The sequence below is a fragment of the Girardinichthys multiradiatus genome, chromosome Y (assembly GCF_021462225.1).
Source record: "Girardinichthys multiradiatus isolate DD_20200921_A chromosome Y, DD_fGirMul_XY1, whole genome shotgun sequence".
Lineage (NCBI taxonomy): Eukaryota > Metazoa > Chordata > Actinopteri > Cyprinodontiformes > Goodeidae > Girardinichthys > Girardinichthys multiradiatus.
Genome location: NC_061818.1, coordinates 15,674,641 through 15,695,933, shown reverse-complemented (window position 1 = coordinate 15,695,933; position 21,293 = coordinate 15,674,641). Strand labels below are relative to the sequence as shown.

General features: G+C 40.3%; 1 protein-coding gene and 1 pseudogene across 2 annotated transcripts; one reads left to right on the top strand and one right to left on the bottom strand.

Annotated features, from left to right (window-relative positions):
• The window catches only part of LOC124864274, a 17,777-nt pseudogene extending 9,209 nt beyond the window's left edge, over positions 1-8,568 (bottom strand).
• LOC124864276 (hsc70-interacting protein-like) lies at positions 8,496-21,293 on the top strand. Of its 2 annotated transcripts, none has more exons than XM_047358993.1 (12): positions 8,496-8,635; positions 14,170-14,218; positions 14,327-14,417; positions 15,770-15,843; positions 15,965-16,031; positions 16,120-16,204; positions 16,280-16,390; positions 18,761-18,863; positions 18,966-19,082; positions 19,162-19,201; positions 19,397-19,485; positions 20,650-21,293. In XM_047358993.1, exons 1-12 carry the CDS (start codon positions 8,526-8,528, stop codon positions 20,782-20,784), a joined length of 1,071 nt encoding a protein of 356 aa, XP_047214949.1. In that variant the 5' UTR covers positions 8,496-8,525; the 3' UTR covers positions 20,785-21,293. The 2 variants fall into 2 exon arrangements, with proteins under 2 accessions (XP_047214949.1, XP_047214948.1); XM_047358992.1 differs by having other exon boundaries at positions 19,159-19,201.

The following is a 21,293-nucleotide window of genomic DNA, read 5'->3' as shown; positions in this document are numbered from 1 at the left end:
AATCTGATGGAGCAGAAAAACACAAACCCAGTTATCTTTATAATCTCAGATTGTGAAAATGTACTATATTACTGCTGCATCCATCAGTGACTCTAAAAGACTTACATATTCCAGTTAAAGCGCCACTTTTCTGTAAAAAAAAAAACCAACCTAACTGTATAGGTGTGCACACCGTTTAAAGGGATACCGGATTTAATTTCATCATTTAGTCTTACGGAATTCCCACCGGCTCTTAATTATTGTGAATAGGATGAACCTGAAGTAAACTTCAGCTGTCTTAGTAGCATTTTATAGACATTTGCATCCTTTTGCTAAACCCAGTTTGCCAAAAGGTTACAAACGACCAAAAAGATCTTACTGTGCGAAAGTATCAGTCAGGAGAAGGATGCAAAAAGGATTACACAGCATTACATATCCACTATATTGCCAAAAGTGTTCGCTTCTTAGCCTGCACACACATGAGCATGAGGGACAAATCATTCCTACTCAGTAGGGTTTAATATGATGCCAGGCCTCCTTTTGTAGCTAAACAAGTTTCAACTGTTCTAGAAAGGCATTTCATAGGGTTTAGGTGTGTTTATGGGTATTTTTGATCATTCTTTCAGAACCGCATTTATGAGGTCAGACACTGATGTTAGATTAAAAGGCTTGGCTCTTAATCTAATTCTAATTCATCCCAAACATGTTCCATTGGGTTGAAGTCAGGATTTGTGCAGGCTTCATCAGCTGTTCAGTTCATAGGTGCACACAGATCAGAGACCTGATATCATCCTAAAGTGTCCATCTGATATGAGAAATATCTGGATCAGCAGAATCTGATCAGGATTATAACATGCTGAGGAACGTGTGGAACAACATTGTTTGTATTTAAAGCATAGGCTGCATTCTGGATAGCCTGCATGAGGATCGTGACACAGAGCTCAGCCCTGGGGAAATTCCCTCAGGTAAAGGCTACAATTTATTAGTCACGCCCAACTGATTCCACATTTGCTGCTACATGATCTGAATGCTCACATAGCCCATGATCTCAGTGTATCTTTTTGTATGATGTAAAAGGACAGAATGATCTGTGATGGAAGAGGTTTGGTTTTATTTATTGCAGAATTGTGATTTGAAAAAGGGTTTAATGTCTTTATGGACCTTGATTTAAGAACTTGCCCACAGTCAGGTTGGAACAGAAAGGGGCCATTCCCAATCTGCTCCCAGAAGGTTAGGAGCATGAAATTGTCCAAAATATCTCGGCACCTGTCATCCCCAATCACTTGCACTTTGGTATATAATACATCTAACCGTGGCCTGCGATTTATTTAGCAGCAGAGATGTCTCTGATGTCCTGAGAGTGACGCTTTCTTTCTGCATGCCTAGCGGCTGGATTTTCTGCACCTGGAACATATGAATTCAATGATTTAGGGAGGTGACCCTCCATTCTGGCAATATAGTGTACAGTGGAATGTAAAAGTATTCACACCCCTTGGACCTTTTCGCATAATGTCACATTACAACCACAAACATAAAATATATTTTATTGTAATTTTATGTGAAAGATCAACACAAAGTGGTATACAGTTGTGAAGTGGAAAGAAAATTATACACAATTTTCTTTTTTTTAAACTGAAAAGGGCATCGTGCAAAAGTATTCATACCCTGAGTCAATACTGTGCAACCACGTTTTGCTGCGATTACAGCTGCAAGTCTTTTAGGGTATGTCTCTACCAGCTTTGCACATTTAGTGACTGAAATGTTTGGCCATACTTCAGTTCAAGGGGTATGAATACTTTTACAAGTTACTGTATGTATGTAAAATGGCAAAGTGGAGATCATAATCAATAACTAGAGAAATAACAAGTCTACAGTCCCTTTAAAAAAACTGGATTGATGAAAAAATATGGGAACAGGTCAGAGAGGCTGCCAAGAAGCTGACAGAGACACAGAAGAAGCAGCATGAGTTTCTACTTTCTTCATTTTTTTGATGGCAGATGAAAATATGAACATTACATTATGCTTCTGGATGGACATAAGAGTCAGGTTTAACCACAACCTGCCTCCTGGAAAGCTGAAAGTGTAGAGGGATTTAATGATTCAAGAAGTAATTTTAAATCTGCCCCAAAAAACAGTAGGTTGACTAAGAAGATCTGTGGAGATGAGATGTTGCTAAAATCTGAAGATCTAAGGAGCATATATGTAGCCAATTCAAGATGTGGCAGGCTGACAGGAGTTCTACTAAAGAAGACTAAATGCAATTAAAGCCCAAGGCTTGTACTCACAAAGAATCCTAAGACTAAAAGTAGCTCCTAATGACGTCATTCTAAGATAAATCTTAGAATTTCTCGAATTCTTGGATTTTTCTTAGAATTTTCCCTCGAAAAGATAAAAGTTATTCATAAAGCATCTTAGGCCATAAGAGAGTTCCTAATGTGAGGAAACGTTAATAGTAGTGAGGAAGACTTTTTGTGGGCTTAAGAGTGTCTTAAGCAGGGAAGATGGTGGAAAGACAGAGAGAACGGAGAGATATTCTCTGAACAATGAATAACGATGAATTAATAAAACGCTACCGGCTAAACTGCAGAGGGATCCAACCCCTTAACAGTCCAGTAAATAAGCACATAAACGTCTATATCAATCATACAATTATTAATATAAAGATAAGATTAAACTTATCATCCCCCTATAGGGTGAAATTAAATAGTTCAATAAGACAGGTTAAAGATGCACTTCTAATACGGTAATAGTAGGAAGGATAAATAAATAATAGAAACAATAATAAATTACCATGAATAAAAAGTGAACAAAATTACAAACAATATCGTACAGAATTATTTTGGATATTTACAGACTGTAAAATGCTTTAAAAAAATTTATTTGGAAAAAATTTTAAAAACTCAAAAAAATGTATATTAATCTAGACAAGATACAGTACAATAATCTAAACACTATATATATGCAGAAGGAAGATGTAAATGAGGTATTAATAAGTAATAAGTATTTGCTGTATTGTTCATGATGATGTCAGCAGCCTAAGTCTAAGTGGTCATCTCCAACGATCCCCGTCTGTGGAGAAGTTCTCTGGTGTGCTGCTATCTCCTCTCTAGCTTCTGAATGCAGCAGCTACCAGAGCTGCTCACATTCCAGGCTGGTGCTGAAAGGAGAAGGAATGACGCATTCATCTGATCGAGAATGTTTGTTCTGACCGTGATCCAAGGACCAAATCTACCTTTCAACACTCCTCTCTTCTCCTCCACCAGCAGTATGGAGCTAAATTGGGGCCATAAAAATTGTTCAAACGAAAAAATTTGAACCTGATAAATAAAAGTTTGTTCAAAAGAAAAACATTTGAACCTGAAAATTTATTTTGACCATCCCCCCAAAAAATTTGAAAACTGGAAAAAAAGTTTTGCAACTGAAAAGAAAAACTGATGTGAAACTGGAAAAAAAAAAGTTCAAAACTACTTTTCAGATTCAAGTTTTTTTTCCGAACTTGCAGAGTTTTTTTTCAGCTTCAAACTTCTGGCCTTGTTTTCGTATGGGGGGCGGGGCCTCAGATCACGGGGTGCGGAATCATGACTGACAGCTCAACACAGCTGCTGAACAACATATTCCCAGCTGTTGCATTCAGGGACCGTGGGAACTGTAATACATCAGCGATATTCTTTATATATGTGATTGGTTTTGAAAGATAACCTGCTTCACCGATAGAAGCAGCTTAGTGTGCGCGTACGCGTGTGTGTAGGGACAAGGGTTAGTTTTTAATGGGCTGGTGGTTCACTTCAGTGCGTGAACCACCGGCCCACCGCCCTGCACACACGCAGGGCGAGCGCGTCATCAAGTACGCAAGAGGCGACAATTTCTGGGGCGCTGATATTGTTCTGGACCATTGTGCCCTAAACGTTGCCATATCAACCTGTTAGGGATAACCTTTATTTATATGACTCATAGCTGTTTTTCCCACTTATACCATAATAATATTAAGCATACATTTTAATGTTTCCTTTTTGTTACAACAGGATAAGAAGCTCATAAACATACAGTACAAGGATAAATGGCCCAAGGTTTGTCATGAATGACCTGTGGCTGGGGCACTGGGTTTGATGGTGGAGCAGGCTGTAACTGGGTTGATTAGAAAGCTACAGGACACTTAGATTAAGGATGGACACCTGCTACTACACAATCTAACAGATAGACACCACAATGGTGACACAGTCTACTGATAATCACTGAGGGAGGGAACATCCACGGTCCGAGACGGGAGCCTCAGCGCTGATCTCTGTAATCATTCCTCTTCCTTAATTTAGATTAAAAAGAGCTAAAAGTAGAAACTGGTTGAGAGTCGTTCCTTTAAGAGTCAGTGTTAGAGTCTGATCGCCTCTGGGAACCAGGGACTGGAGAGACTCCCGAGAGGTCTGACCGTCAACAGGGTGCAGTAGCTGGGACAAACCTCTCCTCTGCTCCAGTCAGGGAGATCAGCTCTGCTGCACGCTGGCGAACAGCTGATCTATAACACATGAACATGCGCTGCAGGGCGGCCAGCTGAGCTGACAATGAAGAGCGGAGATCAGAAAAAAAGTCCAGGCTTAATTATGCAGGGATATTCGGAACATACCGGCTCGTTTTGCATCTGGTTTCGTTCCCGCCGCTTAGCGATTCGTTTGCTTTATGTTGAGAGCATGGGAAATCTCCAATATGAACTTAAAATGCTGTGCAAATCTGTCAAGATCATATTTTTTCCTCTGAGATGCGTGTCGTGTATTCATGTAAGCTGCTTCTATCGATGAAGCATGTTATCTTTCAAAACCAATCACATATATAAAGAATATCGCTGATGTATTACAGGGGCTGATCCTATGATTGTCTACTTGGAACAAGAACATTGCAACCGATTCTTAAACAAGTTGATCTGGCTTTACAGATTTGACAGGGCTGGCCTTTGATGGTGCCGAGTGTCTTATTCTGTCCAAGACTCGAATTCAGTGTTTTGGTTTTAGAGAAGAAACATCTGTTAAACACAAGACTGATGTTATATTTTTGACTGGATCTGCTTGGTCTTTCAAGATCTGAGACATGCATTAAACGTACTGTATAACACCTTGCCTAGCCTGGCCAGAGACCAGAGCTAAATCTGACATAAAATCCTGATAGACTGTGAGACCTCACAATCTATCAGCTAAAGTGGACAAGTTTTTCCAAATAAAGATGGGGGATGCTGACAAAGACCTACCAAAGGAGATTGAATGTTGAAAATTAAACAAAATGTGCTTTGGCAGAGTGTTAGTTTAAGGGTTTGCACACAGATTGTTGCACCTTTTGTTAATTTTATACTGAAATATACAGGATGCATCGTACTAAAAGGTGGAAAAAGTTTGGAAACAAATTATTATGGTCTCAGTTTAACGTCACAAACACTGAAAAAGGTTTTTTAAAACTTTATCTATCAACTTTACGTTATTAGACAAAGAAATGCTGTTATTCCACTATTTTCCAGACTCAGTTTTCACTGGATTGTTAGTCTTTTGCATTGATTTTAAAGAAAGAAGGAAAGATTGAATGAAACACGTGGAAAGAAGGAGAGACAAGGAAAGAACGAAGGGAGGACTGAAGGAACGAAGCAAACATGGGAGGAGAGATGAAACTACTCAAGAAAAGAAGGGGAGAAACAAACAATATAAGAAAGGAAAGAAGGAAAAAAGCAAGAAGGTCACATGAAAAGCAAGAATGAAAGACAAGTCAGAAGAGAAGGAAGGTCACAAAGAAGGAAAAAAGAAAATGATTAATGGAGGAAGGAAGGGAGGAAAGAAGGAAGTATATAAGGAAGGGGGACATAAGGAAATAACAAATAAAACAAGAAAATAAGGATAGAGGGAAGGACAAAGGAAAGAAAAAGAAGAACACGGTGAAAGGCAGTAAGGATATAAGGAAAGAAAGGAGAAAGACAGGCATAAGGAAAGACACCAGCAAGGAATAGAGGTAGGATGCAAGGGAGGATGAACAATGAGGGAAAGGAAGTAAAAATAGAAGGAAGCCATGAAAAGAAATCAGAAATGAGTGAAAAACCAAAGGACATGTTAAAAAAGAAGGAAGGACATGGAAGTAAGAAAGGAACAAATTAAGGCTGGGCATAACTGAGGAAGATAGGAAAAACATAAGGGAGTATACAAGGAAGGACATAAAGAGGGAAAAACAGGAATAAATATATATATATTTTTCCAATACTCTTATTTTCTTTCTTATCCACAAAATTCCAGACTTTTTAAACTTTCCAAGACAGTGAAGGAACCCTGTGAATGAAGATCAAACTAAATATCCAGTGTGAAGCCTGTCAGAACAGTACAAACTCTACATGTATGCTGAAGTTTACTATATGCATGTAAAAGCTGAAATAAGCTGTCTGTGTTTGAGTTTAGTAGAAGTCGACTGTCAGATAAATGAGATGAATTATCAGAAGCGCTGTGACCCACCTCCAGCCCGTGTCCGCCGCGGCAGCAGCCTGACAGCAGACCGCATGGAGCTGCAGGCTGGGGACAACATTGTTATTAAAGCTGCTGCTGCTGGAGGACACCAAGGATCATTCACAGCATGACGTCCTGCAGGGGACAGAAGGAGGCAGAACCAACCAAGAAACAAGAAGTTCTATCTAAAACAAAGCAGCAGCAGGTAGGTTTGAACCTCCCTACGGTAAAAATCATCCAAAGTAACCGTTCTTTAGTGGTTGACAGCTGCCTCTGCTAGCTCGCTGCTCTATTAGCCACGCTCATTCGAATGGGGAAATTCCTGCCCTGAGTTTGGTTTTTCAGGCACCATACATACATCTGAACAGCCATTTGCTAAGATGCTGCTGAATCATTTTTGAAAAATAAAAATTGAATTTAAACAAAATACATAAACATTACAGCGTGTGTGGGTTATGTAGACTGATACAGTCCCCATACTGATTAATTCTGTTTGCCTTCTCACACATCAATGTTTCAGATCATCAAACATGTTTTAATGGCTTACAAAGATAACCAAAATAAATATCAAATTTCATTTTGAAATGTTTATGTTCGTTTGTAAGAAGTGAGTCTTTGTGCATCACTGGGGAGGAATTCTGACCTACTCTGTTTTGTAGAATTTATTTAATTCAGCCACATTGGAGAGTTTTTTATCATGAACAGCCTGTTTCAAAACACAATACACCATCTAAATCAAATTTAAGACAATTTAATTTTGTTTTGGTGCCATTAAGATGTTGACTAGCTGGACTGCTTTGGATCATCGTCTGGCTTCAAAATCCAAGTTGCACATGAGCTTAGGGTGACAAATTGATGGTTGGGCATTTTGGTAGAGATCAAAAATTTATGGTTCCATCAATGATTGCAAGTCATCCAGGTCATGAAGAAGCAAAGCAGACACAGACCATTACACTGCCATTATTCCAATATTCTTTAAAAAAAATTAGGGGAAAATGTGATACGGGCCTTTTTGTCCTTTTCAGTCAGTCCTAAAAACAGACCTTAAGGCAGACTTTCTAGAAAACTGTTCAATGATTCAGAAAGGGGAAATAGGAACCATTTTTAGCTCATCTGAACTTCTCACTTTTACTGAGGCTGTTGTCGGCTGCAGGAAGATGTCTGCTATGGCTTGAGTTCACCACATGGGATCCCCTGGAATAAGCTGTAGAATGTTCAAAAAGTACTTAAAAAAGGGGGGATTATACAAAATCAAAATTCTCATTTCATTTAGTTTTTTTCATGAAAATAACAAAATGAATCAACGTCCTTCCTCTTTCTGCTTCCCTCTTCCTGGTCCAGGAGTTGTTGGTCTGTTTTAAAGCAAAATTATATTAAAATCAAACCAAACAGCAATACTTGTTAAACATATTTTTTAACATACAACATGGCGTTCGTAACGAAACTAATTTATATTAAAAACATGTAACCAATGCCAACCGGTGAAATCTGCCTGACAATCTGTGACGAGGGCAAATTTTACACATATATTCTCGGTCTGTCCGTCTTTTCGCCTGAATAAAACTCAGAAGCGACGCCGTCTCTAGTGAAGCAGTGTTGTGGCGATAAAAAACGACTGCAACCTTCCTCTGCAGTGCTTTTCTTCTCTAAAAAATTTAAGTCAGGTTTGTTTACTTTTTTTCCCCCCAAAAGCATGCAATATTGAATTTCATTCAATCACGGTGCTTATCGCAGCGTTGTTTTCATGCGTCAAAGGGTCGATACGTCACGCACTGATCCACATTTCCAGAAAGTTCTCGCTTTCAGCTATTGCAATATTTATTTAACTTGTTCTTAATGTATTTGTTTTGAAGACTCCTTTGTGGCTATATTTCGGTTTAACAACATTGTATGATGAATAAAATAACAAGAGCTGGTAGCTCACGTAAATTGTGTGTCAGTATGCTAGCACTACCTAGCTTATCACGAAGGGCTTAATCAGCTCAGCACATAAACAAAGCCCCACCTGGCTGAGTTGTTGCCTGTGTTTCTCTCTGCTTCCAGGCCGCTCGCAGCGCTCCGTGTGCTGCACCTTGACGAGCCAGCATGGACCCACGAAAAGTGACAGAGCTGAAGGGCTTCGTGCAGTTGTGCGAGTCCAATCCAGGAATCCTGCACCTTCCAGAAATGGGCTTCTTCCGCACCTGGCTGCAGAGGTCAGGGTCTCTGAAACATAACGGCTGATCCACCCCGCGATGGCTCACTTTTTACTGGGGGAAATAATTAGACACAATCTTTGTTTTCGTTCACAATAATATTTTAATTCATTAACACCCTGCGGACTGACCACGTGCTCTGACCCTCCCACCTTCCAGTAAAAACCAGTAGCCATTTTTTTGTGTTTGTGTGTGTTGTTGTAACACAAACCACCCGCAGAGACTAATGGCCAACACCCATTTGATTTAAAAATGTCCAAAAACCAGCCTTAATCATTATATGGGCCTCTGTGGGATTAATAGGGGTGTTTGTGAAGGATTTAAAGTGTTGCTGTCGGAGTTTTTCCAGTTTTAATACCATAAACCAAATTACACCTTTTTATCTATGGGTGGGAATTTGTAACAATACAGTGCCTTGCAAATGTTTTCCTACCTATTAAACAAAACAAAAAAACATTTTGTTAACATATTTTATTGTTATTTCAAGGGATGGACCAACACAAGGTAGTGCTTAATTGTGACGTTCAGGAACACATATCCTAAAAGTGTGGCATGCATTTGTGTTCAGCCCCCCCTAAACTGTTGCTGGAACCACCTACTACTGTTGAACCACCTTTTGGTCCGGGTACACCTGTAACTCTTTTGGGAATCCAGTTAAGCCCAAAAGGATTCATCCCCCTGGCAGATTTAGAGTTAGTCTTTTAATGTGACATTTCTTCTCAGTGGAAGTAACAGTGGAGATTTTGGTATGGAAATTCTGGTGGGGCCCAGGCTATTCATACCAGAAAATCTGATAATATAATCCAAACATGAACATATAACACTGAACCTTACCCTCAATACAAATACAACTTGCTGTGCACAAAGTGCGTAATCACAGAATAATGAAGATGTGATGACATAATTTATTCTATCAACAGTACCAAAGTGTTTAAGAATCCATGTTTTTTACTAACTAACAACTACAAGCAGATTGTTCAATCAGAACCATATGAAATGGTCGTATGAACACTGACAGCACACACAACAAACAATGCTGCTGTCCATTGTGTTGTCGGAAACTGAACGCATCACCTGCATCATTTGGAAGATTTGATTAATTGAATTAAACAATAAACCCAGCAGCAACAAAGTAATGTGTATTTTAAAGATACATTAGGACCCTGATAGAAAAAACATCATATATTCTGAAAAATCGCTTTAACCCCTGCAGCAGTCAACAGTTGATAATTAAGCATAACAATATATTAGACTCACCAGTGAGGTTCACTTCTTGAAGAGGAAGTAAGCCCAGTGGTCCTTCATGTGTGCAAACTTCTCTCTGACCTTGCTGTTGAAGTCAAACAGTCCATGGATAAGTTCATTTTCAATGGCCAGCATTGCCAGGGCATTCAGTCTTTGCTGTCCCATTGTATTCCATGTAAATGTTTTTATCCTTTTTAGAGTGGAGACGTTTCTCTCAGATTCAGTGCTTGTCATTAGTGTTGTGATGATGATTTGGAGAAGTGTCACGGTTTCAGATGAGGCCTCTTGGAGGTTGTTTTCATTAATGGACTTCAATAAAGAAAGCGCGGTGTTGTCTTTGCTGAGTTCACTGTGCTGGTATAGGGACATCAACTCGGTTTTCAGCTTTGCCTTATTTGTTATTGGCCATAGTTTAATGGCACATTCCAGTTCAGCTTCTGGAAATGACTGCACAAACTTGGAGAAAAGTGTGCAATCAATGAGTTTTGCTGCCATCAAATGGTCACTCCTAGAGAACCTCTCCTCCACTTGACTCATCACGGTGTCACAGGCCTCTTTCATGACTGTAGCCGTGTTGGTTTTCCTCCTCTTACTTCCTTCTGGATTACTTTCTTGCACAATCACATCAGCTCAATCCCTAAGACGTCCTACATTTCTGTTGAAGGTTTTCATCGCGTGGTTGATGCCAGCTGCATCAATGTCCCGTTTTTGCTGTACACTGTAAAATATGTCCACTTCTGGCATGAGCTCGGAAAAGAACTGCAAGAAGTGAAGGAACTTTGGTTCCTGCAGGTGCATAGACAGACCATAGGCCTCGTTGATGGTCACCCTGTCCCATCCCTCTGTTGTGCGAATGTGGTCCAAACACTTCTTAATCTCTTCACGGCATTCCCACACAGCATTAACAGTTCTGCTTTCTGGAGGTCTGGGGATGCGCCTATCTGATGTTTCGGCAAGACCACCTGTTCTCTTGGGTGAACAAGAGAAAAAGGTGGCGAAAGCTGACAGATAGCAAAAAACACTTTTTCCTTGCTGAGCAGATTTGTTGAAGTGTTAAGTTTAACTGATGTGCGTAACAGTGCACAAAATGGGCGTTTGGATATCGCTCCTTCAGAAGAGTCTGAACTCCAGGCACACCTTCATTCATTACTGCAGCCCCGTCATATGTTTGCACTATGATCTTGTCAGTCAGGTTCAGAGGCTCAAGAGATGAAAATATGGCATTTGATAAACCAGCAGCCGTTTTGTCTTTCGCCTCAATAAATTCCCAAAACCTTTCTGTCACTGTGCCGTTTACCATATAGCGCAGAACGATGACCATTTGTGATTTACAAGACACATCGGTTGTCTCATCTGCCTCCACGGCAACAAAGGGTGCATTTGTCACCTGCTGAAAAACCTCATCCTTGTAAACACTGTACATGCAATCTAAAAGTTCATTTTGAATGACTGCTGAGGTGCCCTTACAATAAGGTTGGGCATCATAATGGCTCCTGAGTCTGGAGTCTCCCTCGCACATCTTCTCAAATATGCATCTAAGAATGCTGGGATTTAAGGAACCAGCACACTCGTCATGTCCACGCAGGGCAATCTCACACTTTCCACAAAGTTTTATACAGGTTATAATTCAGCCGAGAACATACCTGTTTTCTTCAGTCTGTCGGTTATGTTGTTCAATACCACGCTGGTATGCCCTGTCAAGCTGCGATGCAACATTCGTTGTCCCTAGTAAAGCTAACTTGATAGCATTATCCACATGTGATGCACCACTTTCGTGTTTTACCAGCCTTTCTGACAGATGTTTTAAATCTTTAAATCCAGTTGTCGTCCAGACAGTTTCCCCTCCAAAGAGAAGACAAGGAAAGCAGAACAGGGATTTTTTCAAAATGCTAGCCGTTAGCCACGTTTTCCTTTTGAACCACTCCTGGTTAAAGGATCTTATTTTATCTTTACCTTCTTGAAAAATGGTAAAGTCATCTGGTCGATGTGGTCCCAAACGTTTCATTTCCAATTTCTCCTCAAATGGCAAGATGCAAAATCGAACGGTCGTTAAGTAGTCCACACAATTCATCATTAGTAGCCTACTGTATTTATATTTCGTATCAGTCCCTCATTAGCTAAAGAACAGCTATCGCAAAGGGCATGGCCGCCCTTTTGTATCAACCAATGGGAACACTTCAGGGGCCCTGGCCGCCTGGCCCTACTTACAAAATTAAAGTGCACGTTGAGCACGCGCACGCGCAACAGTTTGTCCAGCTCATAACAGTGGCCGTACAGGGCCAACTCTGCTGTGCCCCACAGAGCGAAAACTGGCGAGCAGCATAAGCACAGAGACAAATTCACACACTACTACACTATTACCTTAAGCTCAATCACATTATTGTGTCTGATTTATAAAAGAAATTATAAAAATGTATATCTTATATCTGATTTATTAAAAAAACATATATCTTCTTGTACAAAACAGCCCCACTGGTGGGGCCGTGCCCCACGGGCCCCTAATGCAAAAATGCCACTGGGAAGTAATATTAACATTTTGGAGCGACCCATCTAGAGTCTTGACTTGAATCTGAGTTAAAGATTAGGGTGATGGCAGTGAGGCCTTCCAACCTCAAAGACTTGGAGTTCATCACCAAAAATAAATGATTTACACACTAGTGGAAGTACACTGCCTTGCGAAAGTATTTGGCCCCCTTGAACTTTACAACCTCTTGCCACATTTCAGGCTTCAAACATAAAGATATAAAATTCTAATTTTTTGTGAAGAATCAACAGCAAGTGGGACACAATTGTGAAGTGGAATGAATTTTATTGGATGTGTCAAACTTTTTTAACTGAAAAGTGCGGCGTGCAATATTATTCGTCCCCTTTACTTTCAGTGCAGCAAACTCACTCCAGAAGTTCAGAGAGGATCTCTGAATGATCCAATGTTGTCCCAAATGACTGATGATGATAAATAGAATCCACCTGTGTGTAATCAAGTCTCCGTATAAATGCACCTGCTCTGTGATAGTCTCAGGGTTCTGTTCAAAGCACAGAGAGCATCATGAAGACCAAGGAACACACCAGGCAGGTCCGAGATACTGTTGCGGAGAAGTTTAAAGCCTGAATGGGGATACAAAAATATTTCCCAAGCTTTAAACATCAAAAGGAGCACTGTGCAAGCAATCATATTGAAATGGAAGGAGTATCAGACCACTGCAAATCTACCAAGACCCTCTAAACTTTCATCTCGAGCAAGGAGAAGACTGATCAGAGATGCAGCCAAGAGGCCCCATGATCACTCTGGATGAACTGCAGAGATCTACAGCTGAGGTGGGAGAGTCTGTCCATAGGACAACAATCAGTCGTACACTGCACAAATCTGGCCTTTACGGAAGAGTGGCAAGAATTTCAGTCTCTCAATGTGCAAAACTGATAGAGACAAACTCCAAGAGACTTGCAGCTGTAATTGCAGCAAAAGGTGGCGCTACAAAGTATTAACGCAAGGGGGCCGAATAATATTGCACGGCCCACTTTTCAGTTTTTTATTTGTTGAAAACGTTTAACACATACAATAAATTTCATTCCACTTCACAATTGTGTCCCACTTGTTGTTGATTCTTCATAAAAAATTAGAATTTTATATCTTTATGTTTGAAGCCTGAAATGTGGCAAGAGGTTGAAAAGTTCAAGGGGGCCAAATACTTTCACAAGGCACTGTATTTAAACAGCTGCTTAGCAAATAAAAGAACGGTTGTATTGCTGTAAGGCCAAAAAACATTTTTTGATTGATTATTGAGAAGGATATACATTTTATACATGCCATTTTTTCCAAATAAAATGTAAATAAAAACATTTGTTTCTTAAGATTATACCTTTTTTTTAATGAATTCTTGTGTTTTGAGAGATGCCGGTCTCATTTCCTGTCAGAAATTAACTTCTTTGTTGAATGGGAATAACTGTAAATCTAAATGTGCCAGGGGTATGGATAATTTTGGGTTGAACTATATGCTTCGATCTTAACCAAACTTTGGTCCTTGAGGGCTGCAAGTTTTAGATGTGTCTCTGCAACTACAACAGACTCAAATCACTTAATTATGGCCTCACATCGATGACATAAATGGAAGTTTGTTGTAACTGGATAACTGGATAGTTATACTTTTGCGAATAATTGCATAAAGACTGGGTTTAGAATATTCTCATAGATTGATTAAAAAGGTTTTGTTGCATCCAGCACCATGAAATGATTGAAAAATAAGGGTGGGTCCTTTGATCATTTACTAATTCCTCATGATTTTGATTCACAGTATGGGCGCCAATATCCCTCCTCCGACCAAGAAGCAGGATTCATGCCAGGTGACGTGCAGATCGTCGTCTAATCAAACGTTTTCTTCTTTCATCAAAAACACTTTGAAAAGTGACAAGAGAACAGCTATGAGTGACGGGGTATTGTATGATGTTTAGGGTGGCTGTCCATGTGGTCCTTCCCCTTCAGCTCCGCCGCCTCCTGAGCCTGAGCCTCCTGTGGACTTTGAGAGCGAGGAGAGCGAAATAGGTATTGAAGAGATTCCTATGCTTCTTTCATCACAGCAATGAGGGTCTTTTAGTGGACAAATGGCAAATCAAGTGTGACCCACACTTTTACTCACTCTGTGCACTTACCGGTGACACAGTTATTGGTACCCCTGCTGTTAATACGCCGTAACACCCCCTTTTGCCAGTAGAAAAGCACTTCTCCTGTTATTTACAGAGAGATGAATCTTTGACCATTTATTTTTGCACAATCTCTCTAGATCATCCAGAGTTCTGGGTTCTCTGTTATGCTCTTTTGTCTTCAGCTCCCCCCACCAAGTTCAACAGGATTTGGGTCTGGGGACTGAGATGATCACAGAAGGTTGATTTTTGTATCTAGTGAACCCTTTCTGTTCTGATTTGGCCATATGTTTGGATCATTAACCCGTTTAAAGATCCAGTGATGACACTTTTTCAGCCTATCAGATTTCTGTCTAAAGTCTGGTATTTTAAAAGGTTCATGATGTCCTTACTCCAACAACAACTACTACTACTACTACTTAACAGTGTAGTAGTGATGAGGTGATTTTTTTGTTTACCTCGGCTTCACACTGAGTGAAGTATACAGGTGCAGTTAATGTCCTAGTTCAGTAAACTCCTCATGGTTTGTGATGGTAGGACAGAAAAGGCTCCCTCCCTCCCTTCCTTCCTTCCTTCCTTCATGTTTCTATTTTTTAGGTGGTCTAAACTTAAAACTTGGCCATAGTAGAACTATCTGCCATAGATTCACAGTCAACATTTCTAGTTTGTTTTTTAAAATGAACATAAAGGACTAAGAAGTGGTAGGTTGAGCCTGGAAAAGTGTGGAATTTGTACACGAAAACATGTAAGACATCTGGTGATATTATGCTCCTGCAAAAAGATCGATTTATTTATTTATTTAAAGGCTCTTTTATACCAGGTGTACCAATAGATTAGCCCGCCTCTATACACCACCTTTGTTTTTTTTTGTCAATGTCATCAACGCAAAGCATATTTTTAAAGAAAGAACTGTTCCATTTCAATGTAATCCATGTTAAAACTTTCATAAGCTGACACTTGAGATCATTGTTTCCCATTTTCTCCATATGTCTATAACCGGCTTTCTGTAATTGACACATCTAATTAGCTAAATGGAATACTGTTTGCAGTTTATTGTCATACATTAAAGTACATTGTATTAGTACAGCCCAGGAAGCCAAGAATTTGTATTAAATCTTCTTTGGCTCCATTGTTTTTAGTATGGACAGACCTCAGATAAGTGGAGGATAAGAGGATGGGAAGCTGACAAACACAGATAAGAGTACCTGGAATGTCTACGTTGGGATGAAAAGACATGATGCTTATTTGTTTTAGAAATCGACAACGAGGGAGTGATTGAGCCGGACACAGATGAGCCGCAGGAAATGGGAGAACCTGAAAACACTGAGGTAAAATATTTCTCTTATACCAATGAATACGTTGTACTCACACTAAAGCTGTATTCACTCTTGTGTTAGCAGTTCACTCAGACATTGGCTTGAAATGATTAATCGGAACATCTTTACACAGATTACAGAGGAGATGATGGACCAAGCCAATGAGAAGAAGATTGAAGCCATCAACGCTCTAGGAGAAGGTTGGTTATAGTCTTTGAGAAATTAATGAAAATGATCTCTAAGACTAAAAGGGATTCTTTGTCTTCATAACCTCCATCTTGATTCCAGGTGACCTTCAGAAAGCGTTGGATCTTTTCACGGAAGCCATCAAGCTGAACCCTCGCTTAGCCATTCTTTACGCCAAGAGGGCGAGGTGAGCATCTCAGGGGTGTATTTTCATTCAGATCTATAACTCCTCCTGTTCTAAATGTTTTTATGTGTGTTTTAGTGTGTACATTAAAATGCAGAAACCCAACGCAGCTATCAGAGACTGCAACAGAGCCATCAGCATCAACCCAGACTCTGCACAGCCCTACAAGTGGAGGGGCAAAGCTCACAGGTACACGAGAGCTTCTGCTGCTCAGCTACTGTGTTTTCTCAGAGGGATTATTCCTTGCTTACAAGTGACATCATCAAACCCACGATGTTGACACATGTAACCCAGCTCAACAGGTCCGTGGCACATTATACTTCCTCATATTGTGGACCTGGATGTAATACCTTGCAAGGAAGGGTATTCTGCTAGAACTTTCTTCATTTCTGGGTTCTTGTGTATCATTGAAGAAAATAGTGTTTGCTTTTATAATTTCCCAGGTCTTGATAATGCTTAAAAGATAGTCATTTTTAAATTGCTTAAAATTTTAAATGACATTCTTTTTGATTTCCTACATCAAACCTTGATTTGAACATTTTACTCATTTAAAAAAAAAAAAATGGCAATTTCACAATTTTGTTTTGGTAGAAGTAATAAATTCTTACCAACAATTCTAACCAAAAATAATTTCTTACACATATATACCAGACATACACTCTGGTGTTGTGATTATTGGGCTCACTGCACTAAATTATTACAATTAGTTAATTGTCATTAATAACTGAGAATTATTAGCCAAAACCACACTAAAGGTCACTGTGTTGTCAACCATTTTACCGAATGGCGTGGAACACTAACCTTAGTTGACAGATAATCACTCTTACACAAAACAAACGCTGTGTCTTTATCTGTGTGAAAATCTATTAAACCAATAGTCCCTCTTACAATCAACTATTATGGTCCAACAACTTTCATCTAATTAAGTACGCACTGTTCTACGAAAAGGGATAAATTAATAACCAGAAATAAGGATGCGCACTGAGTGTCGACAGTAGAACATTAGAACAGCAAGCAGAGAAGTTCAATAACATTCATGCATAACCAAGTTAATACGTTGGATTAACTGTGACGGTCCTAGATCACCTTAATCTACCCCTCACCCTGCCCGAACTAGCAAGAAAACTATCAAATTTATAACAAAAAGAAAGAAATTACTTCAAAACGGCGAGTCTGAGGATGGGTTGTAGGTATGAAGAAAGGAGGGGTTGTATTAGTTTTAGATGTCACACGTCCGTGAACAACTCAAAATGGTCAATTTCTCCTCTGTTGTCCAAACGGGGAAACTATGAAGAACCTTTGGCAGTCGACTAAAACAAACAAGGAGGAAATTTGTCTCCTTGAAAAACCTCTTTGGGTTCTTCACCTTGCCTGGGTAGCGGCTACGATCTTCGATTGATATATAAACCTCCGGACCCTCTTATATCGACAAGATTTCCAGCTTTGCCAAGCTCTTCCTGGAATGGCCAGTGTGGAGGATAAAACTAAACCCACCCGTGAGCTTTTATTTCTTCAGAGATTGACTCTTCGCGTAGACTCGGCACACTACGGCTGGAAATGGCCCTTAGCGTTAGCTTCAGCGGCTATTTATCACCTCTGTTGGTGACGTCAGAGCTGCAATGCATGCTAGGAGTCGTAGTAGAATGTTTACCTCACAAATTAGATGAGGGCCCAACAAAGCAGTGAATTGACCCGACATTCTGAACCTCAGAAGGCATTTTCAGCCTTGTGGTATTTCATGATTTGTGGAACCTACAGATGATCACACCTGACTACTTGTTATTCAAGCACTTTCAGGGATTACATTTTATATTCAAATGTATATTCAAATCAGCGCTGCACGGAGGCGCAGTTGGTAGCACTGTTGCCTTGCAGCAAGAAGGTCCTGGGTTCAATTCCCGGGGGTCTTTCTGCATTGAGTTTGCATGTTCTCTCCGTGTATACCTGGGTTCTCACCGGGTACTCCGGCTTCCTCCCACAGTCCAAAGACATGCCTGTTAGGTTAATGGTCACTCTAAATTGCCCTTAGGTGTGTGAATGAGTGTGTGCGTGGTTGTATGTGTGTTGCCCTGCAATGGACGAACCCCGCCTCTCACCCATAGACTGCTGGAGATAGGCACCAGCTTCCCCGTGACCCACTATGGAATGAGTGGTAGAAAATGACTGACTGACTGTATATTCAAATCAGAAACTGATTTGCGAACATTGCCAAACCTCAGTGTGTTTAATTGGTTTTTATGTGACCGACCAACACAAAGTACAGCATCATTGTGAAGCAGAAGCAAAATCCAAATAAAACTCCGGAGTTTTGCTGCATTCCCACAGCATGATGCTGCCTCTGCAACACATAGCTGCGTGTTTTTGATAATCGGATGTTGGCTTTTTCGAGTTCCCGGACAAGTCAAACACAGCAATGTATCCCAATGGGTTTAATTTTGGTCTATCACATTAAAAATGCAGTTAGCAGTTGTATTGTGTCAAAATGGGCAAAGGTTCAAAGGTTTGCCCATTTTGCTACACATGCTACCTTGTTTGTGATTTTTGTGTCTGTCTGCGCAGGCTGCTTGGTCACTGGGAGGAGGCAGCCAAAGACCTGGCCACAGCCTGTAAACTTGACTACGATGATGACGCTAGTGCGCTGCTGAAGGAAGTCCAGCCCAAGGTACAAAAACAGGGAATAATGAAGGCTCTGCAACATTACAGACAGGGATCAACATCAATAATGATAAATCTGCTTAATTTCCATTAATTTGCTGTTTGTCAGGCCAATAAAATCCTGGAACACAGACGCAAATATGAGCGGAAGAGGGAAGAGAAGGAGATCAAAGAGAAACAGGAGCGCGTAAAGAAAGCTAGAGAGGAGCATGCACGAGCACAGAGGGTGAGTCTGTGAGGGAAATTTATTTTAAGTGAAAACAATCCACTCAATATGCCTCACCTTTTCCATTTCACTACAGCAGGAAGAGGAAGCAAGGCAGTTTGGAGGAGGATTCTTCCCAGGTAAGAGTGGAAGCGTGATGGGTGCTCAGTTTCTTTCTGCTACACAGAGTATGATGATGTTTCTTGACCTGAAATCTTCCTTATGTGATTGTTAATGGATTTGTGTTTTGAGTGATGCATCAGTCAGAATCACCGGCTAACTTTCCTCTGAACGTCATGAACATGTAGCCACGGTTTGGGTCTGTTCCTATGCAGGAGCTGCTGGATTCCCGGGCGGGGCCCCCGGTGGTATGCCCGGTCTGGGTGAGCTCTTCAAGGATCCTGAGCTGCTCAACGCCATGAAGGTGACTCCGAAATTTAACACGAATCCCTCATGTCAAACCACCTCGGTCACATGTTCAAAGATGCTCAGCTTCTAAGTCTGGAGTTAATTATTTTGATTTGGAGAATTTAAAACAACCATGTCATAAAATCAGGGCCATAAGGGTTCTGAAATGACTCAAATGCTGCAATCCAAACAGTTGTAAAGGGAAAACTCATTTGGTTGTGGGTAGACCAAAAGAGATTTTGTTCGTGGTTTTGGATAATCAGTCAGCTTTACATTTCAAAAAGAAACGGTCACTATTACATAAATGTCCTGCAGAGTTCAGTCCCTAAACCCAACAACGAATGAATCGACACTGAATCACCATGGTGGTATAAGCAACGGGACTAGAGGTGCATCTAAATAAATTAGGACAACATCAAGAAGTTAATTTATTTCTGTTATTTCACTGAAATTTGAAATTAGTTATTAATGTTCATTGCACACACCGTGATATATCTGAGATGTTCGTTTTGATAATTGTGGTTTACAGCTAATTGGTTTTGTTCCAGAATGTCAGTGAACTGAAACAAATGTCTATGTACTACAGTAAAGGCATTTAGGGTCTGGGCTCCTTTTGCTTGATTTACTGCATCAATGCAGCGTAGCATGGAGGCAACCAGCCTGTTGGTCTGCTAAGTCTTTAAGGTAGCCCAAGGGGCTTTGACGGTGTTTTTCAGCTCATCTTCATCTTGACAATACTCCTTAGATCAGGGCTACTGTCCCATAACTTTTAGATACACATGAGTCAAATGGCTGAGCTCCATCATCCACATGCAGTCATTCAGCTCTGAGGAGGCCTGGTAATGAGCCGTCCGTTTGATTGAGATGCGTTGGAGCAGGGATTCATCTAAAAGTTGAAGCTCCTGTTTCTTAGAAACTGAATTTTAGCTTTTTGTTACCTGCAAGCTATAATTATTCAAATTAATAGGGCAAATGCTTTGAATATATCACTGTGTCATCAATCTATAGGAGTTTTACTTTTATTTAATAACTGAAATTTTTGTTAAGATTTGCACATTCTTTAAGACAATATATGTAGTAAGCTTTGTGTAAAAGGCCCGTATATAGCGAGCTTTAGGTTCTTTGTGGTGGACTGTGGCTTTTAAAGGTGACAGCGTCTGTTTTTCTTGTCCAAATTCAGGACCCTGAGGTCATGGCTGCATTCCAGGATGTGGCGCAGAACCCGGCCAACATCTCAAAGTATCAAAACAACCCCAAAATCATGGCCCTGGTCACCAAGCTGAGTGCCAAGTTCGGAGCCCCCCCACAGCCATAGGTGGGAAAGAGACCAGAACCGAGTGGTTTAAACAATCCAGAGAGCGCCGCTTTTCAACAATTATTCACTGTGTTTAGTTCAAAGTGGGGAGCTGATGATGTGTCAACTGGTGCAGTGTCACAAAAAAACCATCGTGCAACTTTTTACAATGTTCCTAATCAGCCTGTTAGCACTTAGCGACATCTGAATAAGGCGATAATTCAGAAGCAGGTCTGGTTCTTCAGTACCTTCACAGATGTGTCTCAGCCAGGACTTTATTTAACCGCTGGTTGACTTTTCTTAACCTCCATCTGAAAGAGCTGCACTGAGAGCCCCTTCATTAACGCCTAGCCTTTCTACAAACATCTAATAAATGGTAAAGCTTTCCCTCTGGTTTCCTCTCTGAACACACCTGAAAGTCTCACACAGGTATTGATGTGTTTTGTTATCAGATCTGTTAATAAGTACTAATGTTGATGTTTGACCCTGTTGGAAAAAAATATTCACAATAAAAACCTCTTGATGCAAAA